Raw genomic sequence first — 22,993 nt, forward strand, 5'->3', positions numbered from 1 at the left:
AAACAGAATCCGAACCGATTCTGTTTTGTTTTATTTTCTTCTCTCTTTTCATATCAAAATTAAAAGAATAAAAACGTCAATATCTTTAAAATGAAAAATATTAAAATAAATAAAATTAATATGCGAAAAATCGAAGTCAAACCGGATGAATTTTATAATGTTGCTGATCAATTCACTATCTATAAAACCGTCTGAAACCGAACGACAACATAACCGCAAGTGGTTTCGGTTCGGTTAACTGAAAAACCTACTTAAAGAGTTAGAAGGTTTCGGACCTGTTAACTTTTTGGCAAAGTCCAGGTGAACACAAAGAAGTAGCCGAAACCCTAATCCTCACTCAAATCGATCAAAGATAATCCAACGTTGAAGAGTTGCGTCACTATCTCATCAGATCACTTCTCGAATCTCTTCCCGAAGATGGTAACATTGACACGCCTCTCTTCTTATTTTGTGTTTTCTTCAGCTCTTTATTGACTCTGTAAAATCATTTGAAAGCATCCATCTTTTGATTCGATTATACTGTTTTAAAGTATCTCTTTTTCTTCTTCCGACAATGACAAGTTCAGTTCTTGTGCTTTCGTGTCACTACTTAAACAGTTTAATAGTGTTCTTTGTGGTTCATCTTCTCTCAGTTGATGGATTTGTTGACTTAGAGATGATTCTTTGTGCTTCCAGGTTGCGCCGATACTTGCAGGGGTTGCTGTCGCTGCAGCTGCTTACGCTGGTAAATACGGAATCGAGGCGTGGCAAGCGTTCAAGGCAAGACCACCAAGGCCTAAGCTTCGCAAGTTCTACGAAGGTGGTTTTCAAGCTGCTATGACTCGGAGAGAAGCTGCTTTGATTCTCGGTGTTAGGTTTGTTTCTTTGCCTCTCACTTATTAACTCTGGTAATTAAAAGAACTTACTTTGAGGTTTACTGTTATGTTTTGCATATGATTTTTTGGTCATTTTATAATTGTGGCTTGACATTGTGTGGCATGGTGGTATGAAACAGGGAGAGTGTAGCGGCAGAGAAGGTGAAGGAAGCGCACCGGAGGGTGATGGTGGCTAATCATCCAGACGCAGGAGGAAGCCATTACCTTGCGTCTAAGATCAACGAAGCCAAAGACATGATGCTTGGCAAATCCGAGAGCTATGGTTCTCCCTTTTGAAACCTTTTTGGTCAGATTGATTGTTTGATCCCATCAAACAAAGCCAATGTGGTTTTCTCAGTTATTGGTCTGGATCAGGAAGATGGTGATCAGACATTGATTTATGTTTCTTAGCTAGATTAGAATTTGTAAGTCACTCTAGTTCGATTATCTAATTATGTTTTTTTTTGGACAATTTTTTTCCTTCAGATTGAATAAGTGTTAGCAAATCAGAGTGAATTCAATAGAATCTGATCTGAACATAATTTTTTAGTATTGAATAATGAATATATAAGTTGTATGAAATCAAAATCTCAGATTAATCATTTTCAATATTGCACGAGTAGTTAAAAAATAATTTATTTTATAAATAACAGATACAATTTTCTGATTTCGATTTGGAAACGAAAGCGAACATTCAAATGAGTGTGTAGATACTACTAAATTATTCAAAAGGAAGATATTAAATTATTTGTGTTGAACTTGATTGATTCAATCCAGTAAAACCATACAACTGTCGTCTCGTGAGTGGCCCAATTTTATTAGAGTTGTGTACGGAGAAAACTCTTTAAAGTCAGTCATGACTAAGATTGTCGTGGCACTGGCCCCCCACACGACCCAGTGAACGAACAACAAAAGTCTGATGGGGAAAAATCAGAGAAACTCTCATGAAATTACACTGTTACTCGCAAGTGGTAAAGAGACAAACAATCATGACGAAGCCTGTGAGCTCCAGTTCTTCGCTGATGGTTCTCGTCTCAGTATCTCAGTACTGATTCTCTCCCATTCATGGCCACTTCTTCCTCTTGCAATTGGGTATTCGACGTCTTCCCGAGCTTCAGCGGAGAAGATGTCCGTAGAACATTCCTCAGCCACCTTCTCTTATCCCTCGATCGCAAACTAATCACTTGTTTCAAAGACAACGAGATCGAGAGAAGCCAGTCCATCGGCCTGAAGCTAGTACACGCGATCAGAGATTCAAGGATCGCCATCGTTATCTTATCCAAGACGTACGCCTCTTCCACCTGGTGCTTGAACGAGTTGCTCGAGATCGTTAAATGCAAGGAAGACAAGGGACAAATTGTGATTCCAGTGTTCTACGGTTTGGATCCATCTCATGTCAGGAAACAGACAGGCGAGTTCGGAGAGACGTTTCAGATGATTTGCAAGAACAGATCAGATGAGTTGCCTGATCTATGGAAAGGAGCTTTGACACATGTAGCAAATATCCATGGATATCACTCCGACAACTGGTACATACTTCTGCACTTCTTGATACTTGTCTTTAGGCTTAGACATTTTATTGGAACCCGAAACGACCTGCAGATATTCGACCTGAAATTTAACCAAATATTTAGATGCATCTAGATTTTCTCTATCCGAAAGAAATGAAATCGAAAAGAACTAACCCGAATAAGTCTGGACCCGAGAAAATAGAATCGAGTAGACCCAACTCGATACCGACCTACAAACATGAATATCCAATACTATGACTCCATGTGTTCTATTTTCGATATTTAAATTTATGATATAATTGTAATGAATTTTTGTTTGCAACCTTCATTGTTTATTTTAAAATATTCTTAAGTACTATGAAAAAATTAAATGTTCAATTTAGAGTTTAAAAATATTTATTTTCAATTATTAATAGTTTAATTCTGATTATTTTGTAAAATCTTAGATATTATGGCGGGTTTCGCCTAAATTTTGACGGATTTTGGATTAAAAAAAAATTTATACCCGAAATATACAGTTATTTATAGGGTATAAATATTTAAACCGAACTGAACCATCTCCGAAACAGAACCGAAAACTTACAAGTACATAGACAGGGTTTAAATACCCGAAGGACTGGGATCCAGTGAGAACCGACCCCAATCCAAACCAAATATCCGAAAGCCCATGCCTACTTGTCTTTTGTCTTGTTTCTGGTTTTGAACCATCATCCTTGTCTTTATCAGGAATAACGAAGCACATCTGATTGAAGACATCACCAATGATGTTTTGGGTAGACTTGTTACTTTAACACCGTCAATGGAGTTTGCTGACTTTGCTGGAATCGAAGATCATATAGCTAAGATGAGTGTATTGTTGCAGTTGGAATCAGAGGAAGTGAGGATGGTTGGGATATGGGGTCCCGTTGGGATTGGGAAGACTACCATTGCAAGAGCTCTGTTTGGTCGAATCTCTCGTCACTTCCAAAGCAGCATTTTCATAGACAGAGCTTTCGTATCAAAGACTATGGAAATCTTCAGGACAGCCAATCCAGACGACTACAACATGAAGTTGCGCTTGCAAGAATGTTTCCTGTCTGAGATTTTAAACAAAAAGGATATAAAGATACATCACTTAGGCGTGGTCGGAGAGAGGCTAAAGCACAAGAGAGTTCTTGTAGTACTTGATGATTTGAGTGATCAACTAGTGCTAGATTCCTTGGTTGGTGGAACTCAATGGTTTGGATGTGGGAGCAGAGTTCTCGTCGTTACAAAACACAAGCATGTACTGAGAGCTCATGGGATTGATCGTATCTACGAGGTTGGTCTCCCATCTGATGAACTAGCTCTAGATATGTTTTGCACATATGCATTCAGGGAGAACTCCCAACGCGATGGATTTAACGAGCTTGCTTCTGAAGTGGCCAAATTCGCGGGTAATCTTCCTTTGGCTCTTAACGTTTTGGGGTTGTACTTGCGAGGGAGGGACAAAGAGGATTGGATAGATATGTTGCCTAGGCTTCGGAAAGGACTAGATGGGAAAATCAAGAAAGCACTCAGAGTTAGCTATGATGGGTTAGGCTGCAAAGAAGATAAATCACTGTTTCGTCACGTTGCATGTCTTTTTAATGGTATGGAAGCCAATGACGTCAAGATGTTACTTGCTGATAGTGGCTTGGATGTTAGTATTGGGCTTAAAAACTTAATCGATAACTCGCTCATACATGAGAGAGGGAGCTGTGTGCATATACATTGTTTGGTACAAGAAATGGGTAAAGAAATCGTCCGTACACAGTCCAACAAGCCTAGAGAACGAGAGTTCCTGGTGGATTCTAAGGATGTTTGTGATCTATTTAATGGTAACTCTGTAAGTGCTCCTTTCATAACACACTCTATATACTATTAAAGTCTTAGTTTAGTGACAAAACTGTAGCATAGTTGTATGAGATCTTCTATGTTTTCATCTTTTTCAGGGTAGTAAAAAGGTTATGGGTATATCATTGAATCTAGCAGAGTTGTATGAACTGTTACGCATCGATAAGAAGGCCTTCAGAAGATTACGTAATCTCCGTTTCTTGAGAATATACAGGGACTCACTGGACTTGCATAAACAAGTGAGATTGCATTTACCAGGAGGCCTCGATTATTTGTCCCCTAAGCTCAAGTTGCTTTGTTGGGATGAATATCCATTGCCATGTTTGCCTTCGAGCTTTTGTGCTGAGCACCTTGTTGTGCTCAGAATGCGAAACAGCAAGCTCGAGAAACTGTGGAAAGAAGATGAGGTAAATTATGAGAATAATAGTTGACAGTGCCTTGCACATGATGTGTAACTTCTAGTTTTTGTTTTTGTTCAGTCACCTACATGCCTGGAGGTTATGGTGGCAGTTCCTCAGCCTATTTGGATGCTCAATGAAGTATATATGCAAGTTTGCACAGAGCTGGAGGCTCTTGTTCATACTGGCATCAACCTGGAATCTCTTTATAGGCTTGATCTTAGTGGATCCTCAAGGTTTAGGACTTTTCCTTATATCTCAACCAACATCTCATTTCTTATTCTAAACCAAACCGGTATCAAAGAAGTTCCTTGGTGGATAGAGAACTTCTCAAGGCTTGTATGCTTAGAGATGTGGGAATGCAAAAGTTTAAACTATATATCACCAAACATTTCCAAACTGAAACTGCTTGAGAAGGTTGACTTTTCAAACTGTGGGGCACTGACTGATGCTAGTTGGCTTGACCGTGAAGCAAACGCTATTCACACTAAGTTACCAGCGCTCAGTTTCATCAACTGCTTCAAATTAGATCAAGAAGCTCTCATTCAACAATCAGTTTTCAAGTACTTGATCTTGCCAGGTGGAAAAGTGCCTTCACATTTCACCAACCAAGCTACCGGAAGCTCTCTGGTCATCCATCTACTTCAGAGCTCTCTCTCTCAACAGCTCTTGGGGTTTAGAGCTTGCCTTGTGGTTGACGCCAACGAGCCTAAATCCAAAATTTCTAGCTGGATTATAAGTTGTCACCTCACAGGAAAAGACAGGAGCTCCTTTCGTTCCTCTGATTGTCAGCTTGACATAGAGTTGCCGCGTCAGATGGATAATCATCTGGTTATCTTCGACTGTTGTTTCCCTCTAAACAAAGACAATGATTCTCTAGCTGAACTGAACTACGATCCAGTGGATGTAGAGATTAAATTCACTAGTGACTCTTGTTGCGAAATTAAAGGATGTGGAGTACATTGTTTTTCGGACAAACAACTTAGTAATGTTTGTGAAGCTGATAAAAGCAACATGGTTACTGCTGAAGAGTTTGGAAAGAGCAGTACAGCGGCAAGGAGACGTAGGAAGCGTTTGCGGGTAAGCTTTAGGCTAATAATTATATAATCATGATCAACTGAGATAGTTTTAGAATAATAGATCACTGGTTTGTTTCTGCAGGTAACGGGAAAGACCATTCAAGAAAGTACGGACTTGAGCTGCAGCCAAACCGTCGAGGAACACTGGATGTATGTTTGAATCTTTGATTGCTAATCTTGGAGCACCTGTTAGGTCTAGAAGTTTGGACTCCCACTGCAAGGTACCCTCTAGATGAATTGAAGAGTTTTACAAAATAAATCATGTTCTTTATTCTTGTATATTAGCTTTCCTATGGATCATAAATTTTCTAGATTTTGATTGGTGGAATTGTGTAACTGTTTCACTTAGGCTCAGTTCAACAGAAAACTAACACAAAGAGGAAAATTAGATTAGCCGCTTCAAAAAGAAGTTATCCACTTGCACTCTCAGTGCTACTACATATGTGATCTTAAAATGAAGTATGGTTCTCTTTATAACCTATATATCAAATCTGAAAGTTTCAACCAAGAAATAAAAAAAAAGCAAGAAAACATCCACTTGGTGTTATTTACACAGTTTTTTTTATGATGGAATGAAGATAATGAAGAGCAACGTGTTTCTATAGTTCTATAACTCTGTTTACTTACCCTTTGGTAGTGCTAGTATTTGATAAACCAGTCTCCGGTTGATCCGGTTCATGAGTTTCTGTTCTTTCTTCTGTTATCTCTATTGGCCCCTGCGGCTCTCCAAATAGAGCAGAGAATATCTCCTTGTGACACTCATCACAGAAAAATAAGTAAGAGAAGTGCCCTTCGTTTGGGACTCTATGCACCGTTGCTTCTGGTATAACCCGGCTAATGTAATCCGTCACTGAAGGTGGTGCAACTCGGTCCTCCATACCCTAGTGACCACAAACAAAAATAAAATAAAAACTCACAACTCGGCAAAAAGGAGACTATTAGAGTAATTTGCCTTACAAACCTGCCATATGTGTATAGGTTTCCCAAACCCAACAAGCTCACATTCTGACTCGCTGTACATCGACATTAGCCAAGAAAGTACCCCGTTGGCTTTACACTTCTTCTGCAAGCGGAAGTCAGGAAGACTAAACCCCCAGTTTGACACGTGTAACACGGCTTCTTCCACAAACGGCTTAGCGGTTCCTTGGCGTGTAGACTCTTCCACGTTCCTTTGGTAATGTTCTTCAAAGACTGGATCTCTCATCACATGTTTGTCCTGAAATAGAAAAGTGTTTAGTCACTTACCACATTTAATAATAACAAAAATCTCTATATATATATACATATATTTTTGTTACTATTAGAACCGCACAACAGTTATTACGCACATTACCATTCATAGGTGATACTAAAAGGGGGAAAAGACCCTGACTTACCTTTTCACCTAATGAGATTGACATCCACTGATCCAGCGGCTGAAGATAACCGGAGAGAAAGGACCTACGGTAGAAGAAAGGAAGAAGACTCGGCCACCTACGAGCCAAAAAGTATTTAAATTTCCTCTTACGTGGCCACTGCTCCCACGTTTTCGCCGTCTCTTCCTTACTCATGCTCGCCTCATATGGATTGATCATAGGAGCTATCATGGCAACTCCTGTACATTGATCATATATTAATAGTCTGATGCATTCAAATCTTAATTCTATAAAATAAATGTTACCAGCTATTCTGTCAGGAAAGTATCTCATCGCAGCCCAAGCATGCATACTGCCACTAGAATAGCCGAGTAACCAGAACTTCTCAACAATCCCAAGAGCAGACGCTAGATCAATCATATCCGAAGCTGATGAGCTAAGGTTCCTACCACGATGAGGATCACTCTCTCCAAACCCTGGAAGATCATACGACACTAGACGTACTCCATAGTCCTTGAGCAACGAGTCTTTCACTCCAGGTATACCTTCATTACAGGTAACAAATCAGATTAGTAAAGAAGCAGAAACTGATTAAAAAAAAGGTTTTTTTTTTTATCATACCAGCAAGACGAGAGGACATAAAAGAATGAGGAACGATTAAAGAGTATCTAGCTCTGTCGGATGAAACACCAAGCTCCTGGTAAGCTAAATATCTACCGTCAGGAAGCTCTACACGGCTTGCACCGGGAGGATGCAAACGGAGTTTCTTTAACACAGGGACGGATGTTTCATTACCAGAACCAAAACTCAATGCTGCATTTCAAAGTTGGATAATGTCAGTTAAAGCATACAAACAAGCCTTTCCACTAAACATAATCTATTCCACAACATCTACATAGAAGCAAGTCAGCTACACAAAAATATTTTTTTTTTTACAAATTTGGAGGCCTAAATTATTTTTATTTTTGAATATATAAGCCAATGTTTCATTAGCTTTGAACCGACACAAACTCAGCAACTTATATAAGATTCACCCCCAATACACAGTGTTTCTAGGAGACATTTTAATCACTGTTCAGTGTGACAGTACCTGCTAGAGCAATGAGGAAGACGAAGAAGATGACAGGCCAGGCATGAGCAGGATCACGATCCTCAGGCAAGTACTCGTTGAGGAATCTCAGCTTAGCAGCTGGTTTACGGAGCTTACGCACCACGACAGAGTCTTCACTGACCAGAGTCTGCTGCACAACGTCCTTGCATCCCACGGCGAGATCCATTAGCATCTCTCCCCACGACTTCATAAACCCCGTGACCTGCTCCTTCAAACTCTCGGTCGATTCGGATCCGGACCCGGATCCATCCACCACCGACTCGAATCCCGACCTGGAATCTTGACCGATGGGAGATCCGTCGTCGTATTGTAATCCTCCGTCCATTAGACTCGCTAGCTCTTCTTGCCACGTAGGCACTCCTCTCCGCATCTCCTCCATCAACAATCACACAAAGAGGGCGAGAGGAAGAGAGGAGAACATGGCGAGAGTGAGCTGCGAACTGACACCTTTTACAAGCGTGAACTTCAAGCTCACCTTTTTTTTTTATCTAACTATATTTAAATATAATAATTAAATATATTTACTTTTAGTTTAAAACGAAAATTACACAAGTCCGCCATGGACGAGCTTCTTCATCTTTGTTTTGTTTTGTTCTTTTTAATTGGTTGTACTAAACTAATCCTGACCGTTAGATCAAACATCGCCTTTAATGAAAATGGACAGACGTGCATGTCGTGTTATCGACGGAGAGGACCGGCTGAACCGGTTGCGTGTCGTGCGCTTTCTCTTTGCTTTGCTTTGTGTGCCTTTTACCTGCTACGGCCGGTGTTTTTGTTCAGAAAGTTTAACGTTTTGCTGACGTGGAGGATAGTGGTAGAGTCGTGGGGGTAGTCGGTGCACGTGACTCGGACAGGAATGTTTCTTCTCTCTCTCGTGTATTGGGCTTAATGGGCCTATGTTTAGAACTTATTTATTGGGCTATAGAATGGAATTAGTTATAGCAAACCGGGTTAGACCAATCCCGGTTTGAATAAATTGATTGACAACCGTATATATAATTATCTCTTACCTTTAGGGTTTCTCTCTCAGGAACTCAAAGGTCGAACCTTTCGCAGTTGCAGCTTCTCTGTTCCGTCTACCTCGCCGTCGTCAACATGGGGTACTTGTTTCATCTCTTAGATCCCTTCTGCTCAATCTCATCTAGTGATTATGTTATATGTGTTGTTCGGTTTAGGATTGTTGTTTCATTGTCTTCTAGTTATGGAACTGTAACTGTTAGATTTTGAGATTTGATTATTACATCGTTGACGCCTCTTTGATCTTTAAGCTTAATAGAAATGTTGATTTGCATCAGTGTATAGCATTTCTCTTCTCTTGGGGATCAAAAGCTGAAATTTTTATGACTTTTGTGTTATTGAAAGCTCTTAATATGTTTGGTCTTAATGTATTGTTGTTGTCTTGTCTTTGAATATCATCAGTAAGACACGTGGTATGGGAGCTGGGCGAAAGCTGAAGAGGCTTAGGATAAACCAGAGGTGGGCGGACAAGCAGTACAAGAAGTCTCACCAAGGCAATGAGTGGAAGAAGCCTTTTGCTGGATCTTCTCACGCCAAGGGAATCGTCCTTGAGAAGATGTAAGATCTTCCCAATACATCTCTTTTTTTGTTTGATTAAACATTGATCGTGACATGTTTTGTGTTAATCAATGCAGTGGTATTGAGGCCAAGCAGCCTAACTCTGCCATTCGTAAATGTGCTAGAGTTCAGTTGATCAAGAACGGTAAAAAGATTGCTGCTTTCGTTCCTAATGATGGTTGCTTGAACTACATTGAAGAGAACGTAAGTTAATAAGTTATCTCCTTGGTTATTAATATGCCTACAATCTCTTGACTCGTTGATGATGTGTGTAGGACGAGGTGTTGATTGCTGGGTTCGGGCGTAAAGGTCATGCGGTGGGAGATATTCCCGGAGTTAGATTCAAGGTGGTGAAGGTCTCTGGTGTCTCACTCTTGGCTCTTTTCAAGGAGAAGAAGGAGAAGCCTAGGTCTTAGAGAGTCTCTACTACTGCTTCTCACGCTTATTTTGTTAATGGATTTTTGATATCTGAAGACATTCTTCTGTTCTGCTTTAAAGATAATCTGTTTGGATTCAGTTTACACTTTTTGAGTATTCTCTCTCCCTGCATTAAAGCTTTCTCAAATTTTCTATTTTTACCAGTCTCAACATGTTTCATCTAATCCTATTGAATACTCATTTGATTCTACTCATTTGATTCTATTGACATCTTGAAAAACTAGATACTATATACTTTTTCTGTTTTTAAAAGATGCATATTCTAGATTTTTTACATATATTAAGAAAATTCATTAAATATGCATTGAATAACAATTTTTCATAATTTTTAGCCAATAGAAATTCAATAAACACCATTCATTGTTTTGAAACTTACAATTTTTCATAAAATCATACATTGAAAAGGTAAAAAATGTATCTTTTTGAAATAAATTTTTTTTCTAGAACATACATCTTTTAGGAACGGAGAAAGTATCATGTTAATACTATTTCTAACCAATATAGTTTTTGAATCCGGAGGATTAAAATAGTACTTCAAGGTGTGTAAACACAAGTTTTCATTAACTGAATTGTATTATTTCATAGCCCAATGCATACCAGTGCAACAATACATATAGTCCTTTTATTTATGTTTTACTTTGGAACAAGATTTACGAGATAGGACATGGTCACATGAGACACCACCAGCTTCCAGAGATTACTCCTTGTCAGCAAACCTGCCAAGCACACATGAACATGCCAGAAATTATTGAAGCCATTGTGGTCGGATTTTCGACAACAAAAACATGTGTTTGTAAGTAAGAAGTTTATGAGGAACAATCAAAGAGCAGCAGGACGTTATATTAGGACAATAAGAATGGTTCCATGAGTTACTACTTACCCGAGTTCCGACAACTTGAGATGAGCTTTAGTATAGTCTTCGCAGAAGGCATCCTCATCCTGATGTTTTATAATATGATCAATGATTAGGCCAAACTGCAATATATATATATATATATATTATGATGAATTGTATACTTACTGCAGCATATCTCTCAACGAGAGGACGAAAGATAGGATCCTCGAGGAGAGCCTTGTCGGTTGGAAGTTGAAGAAGTCCTTGTTTCTCTCCGCTTAGTAACTCTCTGTTTTAACAACCATCAGATTCAGCAATCCAGTGAGCATGAAGAAACCTAAGGAGAGAAACTTGTCTTACTTGAAATAAGAGTTGTCAAAAATGAGAGGGTTTTGTGTCCATGGTCCTTCGAATCCGGAGCGTTCCTTGTGGCACCGACCCAGAAAGTGTAAAACAATAGTAAGTGCCAATACTGAGAAGAGGACATAGGTCTTTGTTTTTTTTATTGATCCAAAAGACAGACATACCAAGGTGTGTCCACCAGACAATGCAACAATATCTTTGTCATTGAGTCCCATCCGACCAAATACCTCTCTCAGATGATCCACGCCTGAACTTACATAAAAAGAGACATTAACTATGTAAATATGATCTGATATGCACTATTCAGACTATATTGTTATTTTCTTTACAAATGCTTTATACCTTTGGTGGCCTGAGGTAGACGCCCTTCAGGAGGTGGCTCAACTTTGTCCTGCAATATAAAAGTTTGTATCAGAAGAATTCAAAAGAGAGAGGGATTTTCATTTTGATGGTGTATTTGACAAAACATCTGAGCGTTTTATCACAAAGAAGTTGAACACTGATGACTCACCAATCTACCAGGATGAAAAGGAATCTCGGGTCCTCCAGTGATCTCAACAGCAACAACTCCAGCTAACTACAGTCACCAAGATACATATATTAATCAAGCCTCTCAAGTCATTATACACGGTTAGGTTTTATATATAGCATTCGTGAATCAAGTTAAACAAACATATAACACTTTCAAAATGTTTCCCACTGATGATGGTACTACCTTAAACTCCTAATTAACACAACTTGATGGATCCCTTGCTCGATGTTAGAGCTAAGGAAAATAAACTCAGAAGGTAGTTTAAATGTTACCTGGTAGAAATCAGCGTAGGATAAGATGGGGAACAAGTCCTTGATAGGCTCAAGAAGCCTGACAGCAATATCAAGACCTTTGTTAGCATCATCAGCTAACTCTTGTGGAAGCCTTATCGTCCCAAACGGTCCTCCCGTCTTCGTCTTCACGTCATATGTCCCAGCCGAGTGCCATCTGATACACACACATCATCACTCCTAAGCAAAAATAAATGAAAAAAAAAAGACAGAGAATGGATTGGAACGAGTAAGAGAGGGGATGGATCATACGCAAGACGGAGGACGATGGGAGCACAATGCTTCTCGGCGATAAGACCACGGAGCTTTCTCTTGCATCTCTGAACAGCTTTCTTGTATTCTTCCTTCACTTCCGGGTAACTCTTCTTCACCATCTTCTCTTGCATCTCTGAACAGCTTTCTTGTGTACTACTTATATGTTTAACCAGAACAAACTGTGATCGTTACTTTAGGTTTTTGCAGTTCAATTTATAGAACTGGGAGATGATCGAATGAAGCTTCTTCTAGTTTCAGTTAACTTCTAGAGTAGCCGTGAGATGAACGGGTCAATATGCTTTCTTACTTGGCGCGCCTTCCAGAAACCATGTGGGGAACCATGTGGAAGATAATAATGCAAATCTTTCCAGCAGATTCTTTACTCAAAACTCCTTTCCTACTGTTTATTTTTTCGCTTTTCAACGGACTCAATAGATTAAACAAGATCGTGTTCAAATGGAATGGTTCATCCATTCATATGTGTGATGTATTCATGAAAAGCAAAAACATAACGAAGGTTCAACCTTTCTACATTTTCAGATTAAACAAATAAAATTAAGGAGATTTAAACTGACAATAAAAACTTAAAACTTTGTCTTAAATTTAGTTGATAAAATACCAAGCATTTGTCTGATAAAAACAAGGTACCAAGAGTAAAAGAGAAATGAAACTTGTTCATAGCTGAGCTTAATAATCCAACAACTCGAGACAAAACAGATATAAAACCAAAAACATTCCCTAAACATGATGGTGTTTTCAAGCAGATGATATTATTACTGGCTAGCACCGAGCCACTTGGTGAAGTTGTCAAACTCGGTGTAGTCGCTGTCTGAGATCATAGTCTGGTACCACGACTTTCCTGCTGCCTTGATTGCCAATGCCTCCTCCTGTCAGATTTAACATATTCAAACCACAGTTAGAAACCACGAACGTTGCACAAGAAAGATCGATTTATACTATGTACCACAAGCCAGACACGAGATACAAGAACACAAACCATAAAAGCAAAGACATTTTGTTAATCTCCAGAAATGAAATCTCCATTGCAAATGACACGTATGATCGTTTCTCGAGTTCAATAACTATCAATTTACAAGACTTACACAACAAGACCACTTTGAGACCGTAAATGATATCAAAACTTGAATGGCAAAGATCATCACAACAATAACAATACTTAAACAGACAAGAAACACACGACACACACGAACTTAGACCATAGAGCAAAGAGACTTAGTTACTCAGACCAAAATGAGATGTTCAATGCAAGAGACCCATACGAGCACATCTCGGAATCAATAACTATCAATTCGCAGGACGTCACAGCTAGACCACAAACATATATTTAAACCAGAGTGGCAAAGATTATCTAACAGCTTAGCAATATAATGTAAGCAAATATCTAACAAACTCGATCATGGATATTGGAACCACAGACAATTGCAATGAATCGACTTCAAATCAGATTAATAACACAATCATAACCCACAATAAAAAAGACTAAGTGAACAAACGAAGTTACCTTGGTGACAGTCTTCCTCTTCTTGGTGAGCTTCTCCTTCTTAGCCTTAACCCTCTGCGCCTCAGCCAACAAAGACATCCTCTTCGCCGTCTTCGCATACGGATTCAACTTCAGCATCACATTCAAATTCTTCAACGGATTCTTCTTCATCACAGCCCTCTTGGCATCCTTCTTAATCGGCTTCACCACACTCTGCACCTCATCAGAGTTAATAATCCTCGCCAAATCAGCATTCACCATCTTCGCCCTAGGAAGCACATACCCCTTCTTCTTCTCCGAAGGCTTCTCAAAAGACCCATAGATCCCCTCAAGCTTCTCAAAAGCACTCTTAGTCCAAATCACAAACCTCCCAAGGTGACCACCAGGTGCAAGCTTCAACAAGTTAAGCCTCTCCACGTGGCAAAGCTCAACACCAGTGATATTCCTAAAGGCCTTAACAATCTTAGCCCCTTCGGTTCCGTAAACCACAAGAGGACCTTTCCTAGAGATATAACGACGGTTCCTCATCTTCCCTACACCAGACCTAATCCCAATACTATCCTTCGCCTTCTCAGCATCATCATAAGCTCCAACCTGTTTCAACACCTTAATCGCCGCCGCCGTTTTCTCAACGGCCTCGGCTGAGTCACTAACCACAAGAGGCATCTCCGGAACATTCTCGATCTTGTGACCTCGAGCCATCACGAGCGCGGGAACCGCCGTGGCGGCGATGGCGGACACGATCGCGTGCCGTTTCATGTTGACGTTGACGCGGCGGTGCCAGCGGCGCCAGATCTTGGTCGGAGCGAACATGCGTCCGCCGCGACACATGTTTCCGAACGCAGCTTGGCCGGCGCGGTGAGTTCCGCCGCCGGGAACGCGGGGGATACGGGAGACGGCGCGGCCGGTTCCCCAGGACTCGGCGGAGGTCTGGTGGCCGGCTTTCTTGGAGACGGCGTAGGGCTGGCGGCTGTTGTTGGAGATTTGGGCGTGGACGAAGTTGACGATGTCGGGGCGGACGGGGGCCGTCATGACGTCGGGGAGGACGACGGTGGTGGATTGGTCGGTGGTCATGTCGCCGTCTAGGCCTTGGACGGTGACGAGGGGACGTGCGGCGGCGGCGGCCATTTCTGATCTATTGAGTTTGTTTCTCTCTTCACTCACTGTCTCTCGACTCTTTGGAGACTTTCAAGGGTTTTCGCAGCTGCGCAGCTTAATAACTAATATATTGCTAGGGTTTCGTTTCATCTAGGGTTAGTGACTGATTAATGGGCCTTATAAAGCCCAATTAGCCCAACTACTTTATTGACCAATTAATGGGCCTTAGACAGCGCTATTATCCCTACGAGTTTATTTTTTACTTGATAAGGATTCATAGTTCTTACTGTGTCTCGGCGTTTCCGTTAACGGTTAGGTTTGAGTATTTCAGGTATCAGATAGTTCGGATAAAAAGACAGAAAATCCATTTACTTCATGATCTGTTTTGGTTCGAGTTAGGTTTGAGTTCGGTTCAAGTTGTTTCGGATTTGGTTCAGTTAGGTTCGGATAATAAAATTAGAAACCCGAAAACACTCATAACAAAATTTGGTCCTAGTTTCGGTTCAGTTATTTCGGAAAATTTGAATAAATTATCGGGTATTTTGGAAGATTATCGAATAATTAAGATGATTTAGATAAAAATTGTCGGATTATATGAATATTTTTGGATAATTTCGGAGAATTTGGATATTTTTTAATAATTTTTTTTAAGGTGCTTTCGGATATTTTAATCTATTCTATTAAAACAGCAGTGTGACCCATTGATAAATGTTATGTCCAATTTTTTTAAAAAAACTGATTTTATATAACTATGTCTAATTATATTTAAACATTAACCACGTTCTATTTCTTTTTAAAGAAAACGGTTACGATACAAATCATTTACACCTTTTCTACCGTAACCATTTCGATTTTTGACAAACCTTTTACACAAATGTAATTTCCATCACACGTTTATCAAGAATCAGGGTTTCTAATGAAAACCCAGTTAAGGTTCATCTACTGATTGATAAATCATCATCTTAACACTGTAAAAAGGGAGAAAATAGGGCACAGTGTAATTTCTTTTTGTAACTGCACACTGTAATTTCCAAGTACACGTTTATGAAGAATTAGCATTTCTAATGAAATCTAAAGACATAAACCCAGAACTTGGTTGGTGAGTCAAAATAATCAACCACATCAATCTATATCAAAACAGATTCACGAATATAGCTTACTCTGAAAATCCGAATGACTCAGACTTTATGTTGATCACTAAGGAGTAAGAAACCTTCCTTCAAATTTATGTGTTAATCAATATGAATAAGTAAACACGTGGTTTCATCCAAAAAAAAAAGTAAACACGTGGAAAACGAAAACGTCAAGATTTAACCATAAAATCAACAAAAGCGCATAACAATTGATGGATTTTTATAAGAAAAACAATGGCGGGTGTAAAACTCTGTTCTGGGAAACCTAATTCGACTGGGGAAGAAGATAAGGAAAATTACGTTTATGCCATCAATGAAAGAAAAACAAAAAAAATTGAAAACACGATGGGAACATGTCGAACCGGGATCTGCGAACGGGTATGTGCGTTGTTTCCACTACTAAAGTCACAAAACTTTTTTTTAAGTTTATGTTACTAACTGCTTATTATTATTATTATTATTATTATTATTATTATTATTATTATTATATATATATATATCAGATATGTAAAAATTAAATATCTAAAATTAACATGAACTTTGTTTTATTTGTATATTTGGATGGAAACAAGTAGGTGTATACTATTATATATATAACTGTTGACTTTATATATTTATATAAATATGATGGTCGATAAAATTTATCCTATTTAACCTATTTAGCAGAATATAAAATCATGCACAAGTGAAAATTTTATAATTATCAACAAAATTTAACATATTTAGCATAAACAAAAAAAAAAAAAATTAAAAGATTTTACATGCATCTCCTCATTTTGTAAACTATATCTTATTAAAGTTTCAGATGATGTAATCTATATATCTTATTAAAGATTCAAATGATATTCTAACTTCAAAAACATCTACTAAATATATATTTTACAAGCAAGTTTATCGGTTCAACCGCGGGTCTAGATTGGGTATGAAAATATTGCTTATATCTAATTCATCTATAAACCACATATATACTGTATACACCCACTAAAAAGAATTAACATGTAAAATAGCTATGGCATAAGTGTATAATTACGCAAAATCAGAAATTCAATATAATTTTATCAAATTCTTTTACTAATAATTTTTAAAAAATATTTTATACAAATATGATTATAAAGAAAATCACATATGAAAATTAAATTTCTAAAAAAAATGTAAAACAAAAAATATACCCGCCTTTTCAAGGGCGGGTTAGAATCTAGTAGACTTTTAAAGTATATATACTTGGTTATGTTATATGTATATATAATTAATATTTTTATATATTTGGGTATTCATTTGTTCTTGGATGTTATTCGGATATTGATATATAAGAAGTGTTTGGGTATTTAATGGTTTTGGTCCGATTTCGGTTCCGCCTATTTCGGTTCGGTTCCAATTTTTTTTTCAGGCCTAGTTCTTACTGTGTATATGGGAGAGGTCAAGAGATGATGACAACGAAGAGAGCGATAATGATGTCAAGTGTGACTTGAAACGTACAAGAAAAGAGAGTGTTGGTGATGTAGCACGCATGGAGATGACAATGGTGAAAAGAGAACCATGGAAGAAGAAGTAATAGGATGGTCAGAAGCAGTTTGATATGGAACCAATATCACTGGTCTGGAGCAGCCATCACTAATAAAGGTCAGTTGCTTACACGAGGACATATACCAGGGCCTGGAGAGCTCAAGCCTACTTGTTCATTGAAGGGCTTAGCGAGGAACCTGTTGAGGCAGTGAAAGCTGATCTCAGGCCTTGTCACTTCCGAGAAGATCACAACCCGACAATAACTCTGTCCTATAACCATGAGGTGTGTGATTCAAGGATTCTTAATCATCTATTTTGCCTGATTCGAATGCTTTTTTAGTACTCTTTTTTTTTTGTCACAGTTAGTACTTTGTTTAATATAGCTTGTTAGTAGCATACATGTAGTATATAATCAGATTAGAAGAACAAAAATCAAACTAGAGATATACCAAACAGATGAACATATAAACACAACAACAACAAAAATAGAAAGAGATCTTTTGTACACGAGTTAACCGGCTGCTGAGGATATGGCTGCCTTGCAAGTTGCAACCGCTAACGAGCAACCGCAGCTTGAAGACTAAGAACTAGTAGAAAATGGGAAACCCTTGTATTTTTTTTTTTTGAAACACAAAAAAAAAAAAAAAAAAAAAAAAAATACAAGGGTTTCCCATTTTCTACCCTTGTATATATATATATATATATATATATATATATATATATTAAGCCTATACCATTCACTGAACTAGTCCTCGTCAAAAACCTGAAGCTCAAAAACTTCACCCACGTATAACTCAAAAGTTTATTAAACATGGAAAACCGACGAATAAACCTGCAAGATACGGTGGGAATCACATATCAAAACCATTTCCTCTGCTTTTGTCGGTATCACTTTTAGTTTCTTCTCTAGGTCGATGAATGTTGATGCTGATGGCTTGGCAAAACAGTCTCTCTCTTCATCCTTGTATTTGGACCCTTTCATGGGCTAACTCTGGGCCTGAGGCCTTTCTTTATTTAATTAATGAAGTATGTGTCACAAAAAAAAAAAAAACTCTTTACGCAAGACTTCAGAAAATTTAGCAACAAATCTATGAGAGATTAACATATAGACATACTTTAGTCTTGGACCCTTACACTTTGACATACTTCTTGCTGGTAGTGTACTTTAGACTTGCTTTTTGATTTTGTTTAGACAAAATTACCCTTGGTTGAAAAGAGATAGATAAAACCAAAAAGATACCAGTTTTGTTTCTTTTAAAACACAAGTCACGTTCTCAATTATTTATTAATAAATGTATATCCTATGTTTTCTCCTTCAGTTATATTTCTTTTTTATTAAACTCACCTTTAAACACTTCATCTGGGATTCATGTGGTCAGAAAATAGAGGAGGCTAACCACATCCGCACGGATGACCCAACTTGTACCTCTCCAAAATTCAGCCAGTATTATATTGCGTGTTTTACCAACCAAACTCTTTATCAATTACCGTATAAGTATATGACAACTACCATAATACTCACGACATGCTCACCAACCCGAACCCTTCTTCTCTCCACTAAGGTAACAACCTAATAACATGTAAAAACATAACATCCATATTACACCACACCACCTATGACCCCAACTATCGTACTACAAGTGTGACCCCTGACCACGACACCTCTACCCCTAACCAACAAACCCCAACACACCTCGGTGGTTCCACTCATCTAGTGACCACATCATCGATGTTGCTGACCACATGTTTCCTACCCCTAACCACACAAATCAATGTTGACAGTACCGACGAGATTCAATCGCTTCCTCTAAAACATGTATGCTGCAAAGACGGGCAGTTTGCAATCTGTCCAGGAATCCTCGTCGGTAATTAAACAAGCAGAAAGGTGGAGTGGATTTAGGGTTTACAATCGAAAGAGAGATAGAAAGATTGCATAAAGCTGAAACTTTTGATTCTTGAGCTGCGGCGGCGAGAAGGGAATTGACGAAATCTAGGGTTTCTAAGAAGATAGAGATGAAAGAGATGATGAAATTGGGTTACGGTGAGGTAAAAATAAAAAGAAATATATAGGGGTGGGCACTTCGGTTATTTTATCGGTTCGGTTCGAGTTCGGTTCGGTTTGGTTGGTTCGGTTCTAGAATTTTTCCAGCTGAAGTAAACTATAGTTAGTTTGGTTTGGATCGATTTCGGTTCGGTTATGTTCGGTTCGGTTTATATTCGGTTTGGTTTGTATTCGATTCGGTTTGTATTTCGGTTCGGTTCGGTTTAATCGGATTTCTCTTAGTTTATTTATTGTACAAGAAATCATGTTTTAATACATAAATGTAAGGTTGTCATGAAATAATCGTGTTGGACATAATCAAAAATTAAATTTGTAAATTCAATTCAATTTAATTAGACTTGGTTTAGGTTTTAATTTTAGGGTTTAAAAGTATACGCTATCGGAAAAAACTAACCATGGATATTATGTAGGCTCAATGACGAATATTACAAAAATTAGACGAAGTGTCATGGAAATCAAATTATATTAGGATTTTCTTCGTGCAAAAGGAAATTAAGTGGGCTTTATCTTAGGATTTTAATATCTTGATATTACTAATATTTTTAATTTAAATAATTATAAAAACATTTCGGTTTATCGGTTCGGTTTGGTTTAAACCGAACTGAACTGAACCGTTCGGATTGGAAAAATCTTCAACTGAAAGATTTGAAATGGACTTTGGTTTGGTCCGAATCAGTTTCGGTTCGGTCGGTTCGGTTCGATCGGTTCGGTTCGATTTTTTTGCCCACCCCTAGAAATATAAATTAAAAAAGGTAACTAAGCTAGTTGTAGTTTTGGGGTAGTTTGGTCATTCTTTCCTAAGAAAGTACTGGACATGAAAAGAGTATGTCTAAGTGATATGGAAGAAGGAAAAAGTATGTCCACATGTAAAATTTTCCAAATCTATCTAGCTCTAGCTACTGACTGAGACTACCAGTGAGAACTCTATAACTCTTCTTAATGCAGACCTTTGAATCAGCCCGATGCTAATAGACGTGTACATCTACGCAGATACCTAGTTCTAATATTTTCATGCATTGTATTTGAAATGCATGAGAAGGATGAAGAGAAGACTTACTTGGTAACTAATGGCTGATACCTTTGTTAAGATCGCTTGTTGAGTTCTGGAAAAATGAGCCAGTGGTAACGCTTGGGAGCTCGGTTTTCACCTCATATAATGAAAGTGCTTTCCTCTGCAGCATCATTAAAGTCGGACTAGCTAAGGTTAGATTGTATTTGATCACGCAAGGGTAATAGCCACCAATGATATAAAAGAAGTGACACCAACTATTTGATCACGCAAAGTCATCATAAATGTAACACTTACAGCGGATTCGAACTCAGGGTTTGATAAGTTAACTGTGAGGTTTCTCATCAATAACAGAACCTGCCAAACAATTCTACAGTTAGTGAAGCTTGTACATCAAGTAAACTGAAAGTTTTATAAGCTCTGGCTCACAGTTTCAAAATTTATAGGATCCATTTCCTTGAGCTTTTCAACGTGATCCAGTCTCGTTTCAGGATCAAACACACACCCGATGAAGTTATAAACTTCAGAAAAATCAGGAACAACTGCAAAGAAATCATCAATAAACATATAGTTTAAAATTCAAGAACAGAACATACAACTGTTCACAAATGATTACCATGAAGCACTGGAGGCTGTTTTGCTACAATCTCAGAACCTGATATAGTTCGGCTTGAGCTTCCCATACCGGATGTGGAAGGGCTACTAACATTTAATATACCCTTTGGTCCAATATCAGCTGAATCAGATGGCGTTATATGCCATAAATAAGCACATGAAACGTCCTAAGTTGAAGCCTACCATACTACTAATAGAATAAATAAAAAGAAGGGAGAAGAAATAAATTGAGAACACAGACGAAAGAGCGTGCCTTGTGGTCCACGAAAGGTAGCAAGTTCCTGATGTGGTGAAATAACTCTGTTTAGCAGCATTGATGCGTCATCCCAAGAAGTTGAAACTTGAAGTTGCATTTGAGCTGTGTAAAAAAATGGATTCAAAACTCAGGTTAATTAAAAAATGAGTATTACAAAAACTATCTAACCGCTCTTAGATGCCTTTTGAGGATATGGATGAGCTGCTTTGCGCTTAGGGCGAGGGGGTGGTACATGTGCTAGTGTCCCGTTTTTCTGAACCTTTAGAAAGTATTTTTGAGCATGACTCCTTATCTATAGTAAAATCAAGAAGGTAGCAGAGGAATTGAAAACTTGTCAAAGTAAATTCAAACAAAACTTAGGGTAAGCTATTCCCTCAGACCTGAATAACAGTCTTGGAACCCACGAAATCTTCTATCTTTTTCCAGTCTCGATCAAACCTAAGGAACAGTAGCCAGTACTATCAGCCTCAGATCAATAAGACTATATATCATTCAGCAGTTTGAGCATTACATTAAAAAATAATGAATTTAAAAAAATAAAATAATAATGAAAAGTTCTTACACCAAAGAGGACAACCATGCTTCTACTCCAAGAAAATATCAACTATATATCATTTAATGAATCTAAGTTCAACATGAGCTGCTACACATGTTTAACTCTACTTACTACCGACAAGAACTTATAACATCAGACTATATAATATATATACATATTAGTTTAACAACTCAACGAAGCAGACCTAACATACTTTTGTCTTTGGCTCGGTCTATCTATAAGTAACTAAGCTCAGAAATAAGCAAGCAAGATTAGAAAGCTTCAAGACTCTAAGGACACACGTAAATATATCATGCCAAGGAGAAACAGAGCAGTAGATTAGTACAGTTGAAGCGCTTCGAGAAACTTGTCGTGCTCTTCCTCCGTCCAGCTCTCCCTGGACTTGGTGATGGTATAAGGTTTCCTCACCTTCTTCGACGAACCTTCCGCCACGACATCCGTGGACGGTTGTGCTTCGGCGGCCGTCTGATTCCTTGAAGTTGATGAACTCATCGGTTTTAGTTCAGATAGCGACAGTGTTTAGAGAGAGAAGTCCACATGGCGGCAAGAAGTTGGTATAGTGAATAAAATTATGTGGAGTGGGTTTTGCTTTGATCCTACACCATCCATTTATTTTTTTATTACTATTTTATTTTGTTGCTGTCACTTCTTGATTTAGAGACTCAAGCTAATTCACGTGGGGACTTGCTGCAGTATGGTCGTGCTTTTTTATTTATATTGCCAAATGCCATATAAATCCAAATGGAATAAAATATGTCAAACATGACACTTCAATTTGTAATTAACTCAAATAAAACCAAATTAAGGATC

The 22,993-nt window shown here is 38.3% G+C and overlaps 7 protein-coding genes across 9 annotated transcripts; 3 read left to right on the forward strand and 4 right to left on the reverse strand.

Annotated features, from left to right (window-relative positions):
- The first annotated feature begins 191 nt into the window (after window positions 1–191).
- Window positions 192–1,326, forward strand: LOC106427939 (mitochondrial import inner membrane translocase subunit TIM14-2). The gene is made up of 3 exons (XM_013868660.3): window positions 192–420; window positions 676–854; window positions 995–1,326. The coding sequence occupies exons 1-3, from the start codon at window positions 418–420 to the stop codon at window positions 1,149–1,151; spliced, it is 339 nt and encodes a 112-aa protein (XP_013724114.1). The 5' UTR covers window positions 192–417; the 3' UTR covers window positions 1,152–1,326.
- Window positions 1,327–1,606: 280 nt separating this feature from the next.
- Window positions 1,607–6,044, forward strand: LOC106427937 (disease resistance protein RPS6). Its single transcript, XM_013868658.3, has 5 exons — window positions 1,607–2,383; window positions 3,092–4,211; window positions 4,318–4,626; window positions 4,699–5,697; window positions 5,779–6,044. Exons 1-5 carry the CDS (start codon window positions 1,920–1,922, stop codon window positions 5,854–5,856), a joined length of 2,970 nt encoding a protein of 989 aa, XP_013724112.2. The 5' UTR covers window positions 1,607–1,919; the 3' UTR covers window positions 5,857–6,044.
- A 101-nt stretch (window positions 6,045–6,145) lies between these two features.
- LOC106427938 lies at window positions 6,146–8,719 on the reverse strand. The gene is made up of 6 exons (XM_013868659.3): window positions 8,142–8,719; window positions 7,673–7,864; window positions 7,357–7,596; window positions 7,073–7,290; window positions 6,658–6,912; window positions 6,146–6,577 (listed from the first exon to the last, which is right to left on the reverse strand). The coding sequence occupies exons 1-6, from the start codon at window positions 8,539–8,541 to the stop codon at window positions 6,320–6,322; spliced, it is 1,563 nt and encodes a 520-aa protein (XP_013724113.2). The 5' UTR covers window positions 8,542–8,719; the 3' UTR covers window positions 6,146–6,319.
- A 351-nt stretch (window positions 8,720–9,070) lies between these two features.
- On the forward strand, window positions 9,071–10,309 carry LOC106427936 (40S ribosomal protein S23-2). Its single transcript, XM_013868655.3, has 4 exons — window positions 9,071–9,262; window positions 9,582–9,737; window positions 9,815–9,941; window positions 10,013–10,309. Exons 1-4 carry the CDS (start codon window positions 9,258–9,260, stop codon window positions 10,151–10,153), a joined length of 429 nt encoding a protein of 142 aa, XP_013724109.1. The 5' UTR covers window positions 9,071–9,257; the 3' UTR covers window positions 10,154–10,309.
- A 410-nt stretch (window positions 10,310–10,719) lies between these two features.
- Window positions 10,720–12,830, reverse strand: LOC106427935 (L-ascorbate peroxidase 2, cytosolic). The gene is made up of 9 exons (XM_048755360.1): window positions 12,448–12,830; window positions 12,178–12,352; window positions 11,885–11,950; window positions 11,716–11,764; window positions 11,538–11,620; window positions 11,371–11,450; window positions 11,197–11,299; window positions 11,056–11,114; window positions 10,720–10,891 (listed from the first exon to the last, which is right to left on the reverse strand). Exons 1-9 carry the CDS (start codon window positions 12,579–12,581, stop codon window positions 10,873–10,875), a joined length of 768 nt encoding a protein of 255 aa, XP_048611317.1. The 5' UTR covers window positions 12,582–12,830; the 3' UTR covers window positions 10,720–10,872.
- Window positions 12,831–13,027: 197 nt separating this feature from the next.
- LOC106427955 (60S ribosomal protein L4-1) lies at window positions 13,028–15,187 on the reverse strand. The gene is made up of 2 exons (XM_013868676.3): window positions 13,973–15,187; window positions 13,028–13,337 (listed from the first exon to the last, which is right to left on the reverse strand). The coding sequence occupies exons 1-2, from the start codon at window positions 15,077–15,079 to the stop codon at window positions 13,224–13,226; spliced, it is 1,221 nt and encodes a 406-aa protein (XP_013724130.2). The 5' UTR covers window positions 15,080–15,187; the 3' UTR covers window positions 13,028–13,223.
- A 3,274-nt stretch (window positions 15,188–18,461) lies between these two features.
- On the reverse strand, window positions 18,462–22,864 carry LOC125575149 (protein REVEILLE 8-like). 3 transcript variants are annotated; one of them, XR_007322740.1, is made up of 9 exons: window positions 22,509–22,864; window positions 22,008–22,065; window positions 21,796–21,919; window positions 21,625–21,729; window positions 21,373–21,492; window positions 21,186–21,298; window positions 21,054–21,113; window positions 20,630–20,919; window positions 18,462–18,773 (listed from the first exon to the last, which is right to left on the reverse strand). XR_007322740.1 is itself a non-coding variant. In XM_048755405.1 (8 exons), exons 1-8 carry the CDS (start codon window positions 22,673–22,675, stop codon window positions 20,812–20,814), a joined length of 855 nt encoding a protein of 284 aa, XP_048611362.1. In that variant the 5' UTR covers window positions 22,676–22,864; the 3' UTR covers window positions 18,777–20,811. The 3 variants fall into 3 exon arrangements, 2 of the variants coding, with proteins under 2 accessions (XP_048611362.1, XP_048611394.1); XM_048755405.1 differs by lacking the exon at window positions 18,462–18,773 and having other exon boundaries at window positions 18,777–20,919; XM_048755437.1 differs by lacking the exon at window positions 18,462–18,773 and having other exon boundaries at window positions 18,777–20,941; window positions 22,509–22,856.
- Window positions 22,865–22,993: the final 129 nt, after the last annotated feature.

This window comes from Brassica napus, chromosome A1, assembly GCF_020379485.1.
Source record: "Brassica napus cultivar Da-Ae chromosome A1, Da-Ae, whole genome shotgun sequence".
Classification (NCBI taxonomy): Eukaryota; Viridiplantae; Streptophyta; class Magnoliopsida; order Brassicales; family Brassicaceae; genus Brassica; species Brassica napus.